The following is an 8,233-nucleotide window of genomic DNA, read 5'->3' as shown; positions in this document are numbered from 1 at the left end:
GTTGACCTCCCCTCCCCATGGCTTAATACATACTAATTGATAATTGAGTATATTTAAGAGATTTGTTTGGGTGTGTGATCAAAGATTCTTGAAACATGTAACTGCCCTCGTTTGGAATATTGAAGAAACAAAGAAATCCTTTCAGCTCTATGAAGTGAGGTTGTGAAGCGATACTTTTTGCTACTCTTGAGGGAATTAGTTCTCTCTTGGCCAAGGACCAAAGCCTGCCTTCTGAACACCCATTGCATTTAGCTAATTTCCATTCTCCCCAGGGACCAAGACAGAAAAACAAAAGAAGAAGGAAATAGGCATCTGAGAAGAGTAACCCACCCACAAGTAGCCAGTTGAAAGGGAGGACAGAGTTGGTGTTAAAAAGCAAAGCAAAGCAAAACAAAACAAAACAAAAAAACACCCAATAAATATGGAATTTAAATTATATTTCATTATCCATCTTCTCTGCCTTATACCAATAACTTTGACTTACTATCTCTCTCCGGGACGAGTTCTGATGCTTGAAGCTTGCTGACACTGGAGTAGTGATCAGAAGCCCTCAGTGTCTGTGCCCAAAGATGTAGAGCCACTACTCTCAGTCCTCTTTTTCCTTCCCATTTCCCTTTCTTCACTCTAACCCAGCATCTATGAACCAGGACATCTGCTCCTCCCAACAGGTTTAACCCCATGAGTAATAAGCAGGAAAGAGAAGCATGTGTTTTTTTCCTACTGATTTGTTACCAGCTACACTGACATAGTCTCCACAGTCTGTCTAATCTTTTACTCTTCTATCTTCAAGAAAACTACATTGGTTTCATTGGATCCTAGCTCTCTCATAAACTTTCCTTAAATACCTCACAATGTTCCTTGACATTTTAATCCTAGTTTCCTATTCTTCTAAACACAGTGGCCTATACTTGTATTAAATTATCATTATAAAGATGGGTAAGATGGAATTGTAAAGTCACTGGCACTTATTTGGTACTCAACAAATCATGCTATTTTAGTACTAATAAATATTTCTCAACTATATTTCCGCCTCCTCATGATCTTCCTGCTGTGATGATTTTATTTGTGTCCTAATTATCTCATGCCTAATACCATGTAGGTCTTTCTAAGTGATCATTCTAAAGCTTGAAATCAAAGCAAGGCCTTTTCACACAAATCCCTTTTATACTTCCAAAAACTGCAAAATCCTTGCAGTCATTCTAAGGGATTTGTAGCAAAAACGTCTTCTCAGTAGTGCTGGAAGGCTGCAGCAATCTGGAGTCTGTATCTAATTTTATGGTCCATTGTTCTCTTAATTATACCTGTGAGAGGTTGTTTTTCCAACAACTCCCAATGAATCACACCTCCTAGGTTCCATATCCCTGTGTAGTCCCCTCCCCCACTGAGGCTGGGCTTGGCCATGTGATTTGCTTGACCACTAGGATACAAGCACATGTAATATAGGCAGAGACCTGATACATGCTTGCACATGGAGCTTGCCCTTTTGAAACTGTGGCACCGTTTGAAGACAGACAGCTTGGACCAACCTCGTGGGTATGAATAACTGCTTGGAGAGAGAGCTACCCAACCATGCGGGATATCCCAGCTGAGTCTGTCCCCAGCCACCTTTTCCAGATGACACACCCATCAGAAAAACCAGCCAACCACACAATGAAAAGTATTAGCAGTGTTGTTATTTGAAACCATTGTGTTTCAGAATAGTTTGTTATGCAGCAATAGGTAATATATATGGCAAACATCTTTGTTTCTATGAAAAAATATTTTTATTTTCTTTCACACCCCACATTCCTTTGCAAATACCACTTCTTGTGCTTGTAATGCCCTTCCCACCACAGCAAGGGCTGGCATATATTTAAGTGTTCAACAAAATTTGAATGAATACTTTTAAACAATCAAAGTATGCCACAAACCTCCACCATTGTTCTGATTGGAAATTTAGATATAAATGCAGGCATGTTGTTGCTTTCTTTTTTTTTTTTTTTTTTTCAGGAGTACTGGGGTTCAAACTCAGGGCCTTGCATTTTCTAGCCAGGTGCCCCTGGCCCTTTTTGCTTTGGTTATTTTTGCAGTGTTAGGACCCGGAATCCTATTCCCCCGAGAGACAGAGAGCCAGGCGTGAATGCAATCAACAAAGCAGAGTTTATTGGACTGGCTAGCCAGGGTCGAGCTCCCACACGGACACGCAGGACCGGTTAGGAAAGCAAGACCCTGAGCCTCTTAGGGGGAAATCTTATATAGACTGCAGTGGCGTGCATATTTTTGTTATCAACATTAGACAAGCAGGCAGAGCACATCCTGCACGTACTTCACATCTTGCTCGTACCTCACATCTTGCTCGTATCTCACATCTTGCTCGTATCTCACATCTTGCTCGTATCTCACATCTTGCATTCCTCACATTCTATATGCCCTAACTGAGCCCTGCCTCATTGCTTATCTTATCTACATGGGATGTTTGGTACTGGTTTCTCCAACAAGGGGGTTGGGGCCCGCTGAGACCTCATATTCCTTTCATTCCCCCCTTTCTTATGGCCTAAATTGAGGAATCATCCTCGAGAGGATGAAGAGCCTGATATTGTTGGCGGAGGACCAGAAGTTGGATAGTATTAATTCGACTTTTGACAAAAGTCATAAGTCGGTTTAGAATCCAGGGTCCTATGGTAACAAGCAGTAGGATGATTATTATTGGCCCTGCCAGTGCAGATAAAAGGGTAGCCAACCATGGGGACTGGTTAAACCAAGACTCGAACCAGCTTTCCCCTGCCTCTTTTTCTCGTTTTCTTTGTTCCAGGCTCTTTCGAAGTTTAGACATGGAGTCACGAACAACTCCGGTATGGTCAGCGTAAAAACAACATTCTTCCCCTAGAGCAACGCATAGTCCCCCTTTTTGGAGGAACAACAAGTCCAGACCTCGTCGGTTTTGAAGTACTACCTCAGACAGGGAAGTGAGGGATTTTTCTAGGTGGCTAATGGAGGTTTCTATTCTCTCTATGTCTTCATCTATGGCTGCGCGCAGTGAAGACATCCCTTTATGTTGAGTAGCCAGGGAGGCTATGCCGGTCCCTGCCCCAGCCACCCCTAGGCTAAGTAGGGTAGCAATGGTTAGTGTAGAAATAGGCTCTCTCTTCTTTCTCTCACCTGTTCCTATATTCCAGTATGAATATAGACTTTCCTCCGAATGATAGAGGATGCGGGGCAGCACAACCACTATAACACAGAATTCTTTAGAGCTGTTAAACACCTTAGTTGATAGGCATGGGGTGAGTCCGGACCGCGAGCATAGCCACCACCCATGGTCCTTTGGAATTACCCATTTAATAGCATTTCCCCAGGTAGAACTGGCGTTAATAACAGTACATAAGTCCCGTCTGTTCTTTGGCACTTTTCCTAAGCAGGTTCCTTGGCCGTTTACCTGCTGTATGGTCAGACCTCTCTTACGGTCTCCCCAGGAACATTGACTAGGGTTTTCCTCAGATGAGGTATCGTGAGTGGTGTTTAGCCCTATTGCCTCATAGAATGGGGGCCTCACATCATAACATAACCAACAGGAGTTAGTCATGTTAGGGTTGGTGTGGTTTAACGTCAGGAAGGCAGCACCCACTAGCTCCCAGAGGGGGTCTTTAGATGCGGTCATGAGACTGGGCCTCACCAGGGGAGGGCTGGTTTCTGATGGTCTTGGAGTTGTAACATTAGCCCGAGCTATGGTTGAGGGAAGGTGGTGAGTTGTGGAAGGTTGGGGAGATGGCTTTACATTGGGCGGCCTAAGTACCTTATTGGGGCCTACTGCTGTGGACGGTGGCCCTATGGGCTCAATTTTTAATCTGACCACTATGGTCGAGCCAGCATGTCCACCATATTTATAAAATACAAGTCCCCATACCTTACCTTGTATCCACCCAGGGGTGTCCTTCTTGCCAGTTTCAGTGAAAGTGACCTTGATTCTATCTAGATCCGTGGGCTGGCATTTATGGGTGGGTATTGGAATTCTGTGCCCCCTTAATATCCCATTTACAAAGGCAAATTTGACTAGGTCTGATTTTGATATCCCCCATTTCCATTCACTATCATTGGATGTGACACATGCCCATGACCTACAGAAGGAGTATTGTATCCCCCCACATTCCTGGTTCTTTTTGTGGCCGGGGCAGGCATAAAACCCATAACGTCGGGCTGACTCCGGGGCAGTAGACTTGTAGGCAGGATTGATGTCTCTGAAGCAGAACTGAAGCTCCGGCCACCAAGTTCCTATGGGGGCAGTGCGAGTAGTCTCGTTGAGGGTGATATGAGTCTCCCCATCGGTGAGTATCCAGGTTTGCTTATAGGGCTGGTGAGGGTTGGTTTCTGCGAGGCTCCCGCTCTGGGCATTGAGCAAGATCAGAGCGATCAGCCACCCCATCCGTGGCTGCTCCTGAAGGCTCTGCATGTTCCCGGGGCCACAAAAGCTTTAGCTTTAATGGGTTGTCTGGGTGCCGCCGTACAGTCCACTCCTTGACCCCTTCTTGTTTTTGATGATTGGCTCGACGCACGTGGGAGTGGTGGATCCAAGGTCCGATGCCATCAACCTTGAGGGCGGTAGGGGTAGTAAACAGTACAACATAAGGTCCTTTCCATCTAGGCTCTAGGGTTTTGGACTGATGCCTTTTAACCCATACCATGTCACCCGGGACTATGCCATGTTCCGGAGCCGGGTCCCTCTTAACAGCGTGGTATGCTTGAATTAAGGGCCAAATCCGTTGTTGCACTTTAGCTAAAGCCTGCAACATGGTCAGGTAATTTGGGGCCAGATCACCTAGTTCTGGGCTTAAGGTCCTCTGAATGATGGGGGGTGGAGCCCCATACAGGATCTCAAAGGGAGTTAGCCCATGGACATAGGGGGAGTTCCGGACTCGGAAGATGGCCAAGGGAAGGAGCGTCACCCAATCACCGCCAGTCTCCAGGGCCAATTTGGCTAAAGTCTCCTTTAGTGTCCTATTCATCCTTTCTACTTGCCCTGAGCTCTGGGGGTTATATTCACAATGTAGCTTCCAATTGGCCCCCATAGTCTGGGCTAGTCCCTGCAGGACCTTACTAACAAAAGCCGGACCGTTATCTGACCCAATTGCCTCGGGCACCCCATATCTGGGTATGATTTCCTCTAGCAAAGCCTTTGCCACTACCTGACTCGTCTCCTTCTTTGTAGGAAAAGCCTCCACCCAGCCTGAAAAGGTATCTATGAATACCAGCAAATATTTGTACCCAAACTTTCCCGGTTTTACCTCAGTAAAATCCACTTCCCAACTTCTTCCCGGAGCCCTCCCCCGTTCCCGAGTACCTGTATGGTGCCCCTCCCTTCGTCCTGGTTTCATGATTGTGCAGCTGGCACAATCTTCCACAATTTGGCGGACTGCTATGGTCTGGTTCGGAAATCGGAGCTGCGCAGATGTCAACAAGTCTAGTAATTTTCTCCGCCCCAAATGGGTGGACTTATGTAAGTTAGCCAACAGGAATCGTCCGAGTTTTTCAGGCAGAATTAACTTGCCTTCCAAGTCGCTTTTCCATCCGTCTTCCCCTTCTCTAAAGGGGGAGTGGGCTCTCATCCAAGTGAAATCCTCTGTGGAGTATTCTGGTCGGGGGGGTAGCGGAGGGAGCTCTGGGACCGGCACGTCTATCGCCGCAACCGTGGAAGGTTGCCCTGTCTCCATGGGAGGACTCACCATTGCTACTCTCTTTGCTTCTTGATCTGCTCTGTTGTTACCGACAGCTTCCGGCGTCTTGGCAGACTGGTGGCCTGGGACATACATCACTGCCACTGCCTTCGGTTTTTCCACTGCCATTAATAGACGCTGGACTTCGGCTAGGTTCTTTAGATGTTTTCCTTCTGCTGTGCGGAATCCTCTTTCGCGATAGATGGCCCCGTGGACATGGATGGTACCGAAAGCATAGCGGCTATCGGTGTAGATATTGACTCGCTTTCCTTTTGCCCTCTCCAGGGCCTCTGCCAAGGCAATTAATTCCGCTTTTTGGGCTGATGTTCCGGGTGGGAGGGCGCTGCTCCATACCGTATTTCCTTCTTGGTCGACTACAGCTGCCCCTGCCCTTCGGGCTCCATCTTGGAAAAAACTGCTTCCATCCGTGTACCAGTTTAATTTGCAGCCGGACAGGGGGGTATCCTTTAGGTCAGCCCGTACCTGTGTAACTTCGGAGAGGAATTCTTTGCAGTTATGGACAGGTGTCTGCAGTTCTGGGTTAGGCAACAAGGTGGCAGGGTTCAGGATTACGGGATCTGTGAATGTGATCCGAGGGGAATCCAACAAGAGCCCCTGGTAGTGGGTGAGCCTGGCATTCGTCATCCATTTCCCAGGGGGTTGTTTAAGTATTCCCTCCACCGGGTGAGGGGCCGTTACCCAGAGGGCCTGTCCAAAGGTTAGTTTATTGGCTTCTCTCACCAGCACGGCAATGGCCGCTATGATGCGGAGGCAGGGGGGCCATCCTGCCGCTACTGCGTCTAATTTCTTGGAAAAGTATGCCACTGGTCTCTTCCAGGGACCTAGCTGTTGGGTCAAGACTCCTTTGGCTACCCCCTTTTTCTCATCTACAAACAGAGTGAATGGTCTTGTAGGATCTGGCAAGGCTAAGGCAGGGGCCTGCAAAAGAGCGTCTTTTAGCTGATCAAAGGCCTGTTGTTCTCTCTCTCCCCAACTCCAATCTGGAGCTTCTTTGGTGGCCTCATATAGGGGTCTGGCTATTTCCGCAAATCCTGGAATCCAGAGTCTACAGAACCCCGCGGAGCCCAGGAATTCTCTCACCCCCCTAGTGGATGTCGGGGATGGGATAGCCAGAATAGTCTGTTTCATGGCATCAGTCAGCCACCTTGCCCCATCTGCAATCCGATAACCCAAATACGTCACTGACCTTTTACAGATGTGAGTTTTCTTGGCACTTGCCCGATACCCCAGCTCACCTAATTCCGTTAGCAGGTGTTCAGTAGCCTTGATGCACTCTTCTCGGGTTTCTGCCGCTAACAGTAAGTCATCAACATACTGTAATAGAGTGACTCGTGGGTGGCTCCGACGAAAAGGTTCCAGGTCCTGGCTCAGGGCCTCATTAAACAGGGTGGGAGAGTTTTTAAATCCTTGCGGCAGTCTGGTCCAAGTGAGCTGTCCGGATTGGCCCCCATCTTCTTGCCATTCGAAAGCAAATAGCGGCTGACTAATTTCTGACAATGGAATGCTGAAGAAAGCATCTTTCAAATCAAGGGTTGTATACCATACTTGCGAGGGGGGTAGGTGGCTGAGCAAGGTATAGGGATTTGGAACGGTGGGATGAATGTCCTCCGTCCGCTCGTTTACCTTTCGTAGGTCTTGCACAGGCCTATAGTCCCCGCTTCCCGGCTTTCGGACGGGGAGCAGAGGAGTATTCCAGGCAGACTGACAAGGTCGCAGTACTCCTTCCTTTATTAGCCTGTGGATATGAGGGGCTATGCCTCTTCAGGCCTCCTCAGGCATAGGATACTGTTTCACCCGAATGGGGAGAGCAGAAGCCTTCAATTGTATAACTACGGGCGGGAGGTGTTTGGCGAGGCCGGTTCCCGCAGTCTCCGCCCAGGCCGTGGGAAATCTTTTTACCCAATGAGTCATGTCCCCTCCTGGTTCCTGTTGACTCTCAAACAGACGATGCTCGTCAGCCAATGATAGGGACAAGACATGAATCGGGCTCCCTTCTCGATCAGTCACAATTATTCCATCTGGTTCAAAATGGATATGGGCCCCTATTTTGGTGAGTAGGTCCCGTCCGAGCAGGGGAGCGGGGCTCTCAGGGACGACCAAGAAGGAGTGTGTGACCTGGTGTTTTCCTAAGTTCACCTTTCTTTTGGTAGTCCATGTACATAACTGCGTACCGGTGGCCCCCTGAACAACACTTGTTCGTGCCTTGTTCAAAGGTCCATGTGCCTTGTTTAAAACCGAATATTGGGTGCCGGTATCCACCATGAACCCCATCGGCTTCCCCTCCACATGCATTGTTACCCAGGACTCGGGGAGGGGGTCTGAGCCCCGTCTCCTTCAGTCCTCTTCTCCGGCTAGTAGGACTCTGGCCTGCTCTACTGCTCGTTCCCTTTCCCTGTTTTCCCCCGGTCTCCTTCCAAACCCTCTTCTTCCCTTTAACTTAGGACATTCTCTCTTCCAATGCCCCGTTTCCTTACAGTAAAAACAGTGTTCCTTATCCGGGGTCCTGGCGTGGCCCCCTCCTCTGGGTT

General features: G+C 48.2%; 1 protein-coding gene across 1 annotated transcript in view; it reads right to left on the bottom strand.

The window, feature by feature from the left end:
- Window positions 1-4,435: 4,435 nt before the first annotated feature.
- The window catches only part of LOC141423462 (uncharacterized), a 64,984-nt gene continuing 61,186 nt past the window's right edge, over window positions 4,436-8,233 (bottom strand). The window contains exons 4-5 of the mRNA XM_074075241.1: window positions 5,312-7,464; window positions 4,436-4,562 (exon numbers count right to left, since the gene is read on the bottom strand). Coding sequence (XP_073931342.1) covers window positions 4,558-4,562; window positions 5,312-7,464 — 2,158 coding nt within the window. The 3' untranslated portion in view covers window positions 4,436-4,557. The remainder of the gene's footprint in view (window positions 4,563-5,311; window positions 7,465-8,233) is intronic.

Source organism: Castor canadensis, chromosome 5 (assembly GCF_047511655.1).
Source record: "Castor canadensis chromosome 5, mCasCan1.hap1v2, whole genome shotgun sequence".
Lineage (NCBI taxonomy): Eukaryota > Metazoa > Chordata > Mammalia > Rodentia > Castoridae > Castor > Castor canadensis.
Note: the sequence above shows the minus strand (reverse complement) of the source record. Positions and strands in the feature narration are given on the sequence as shown.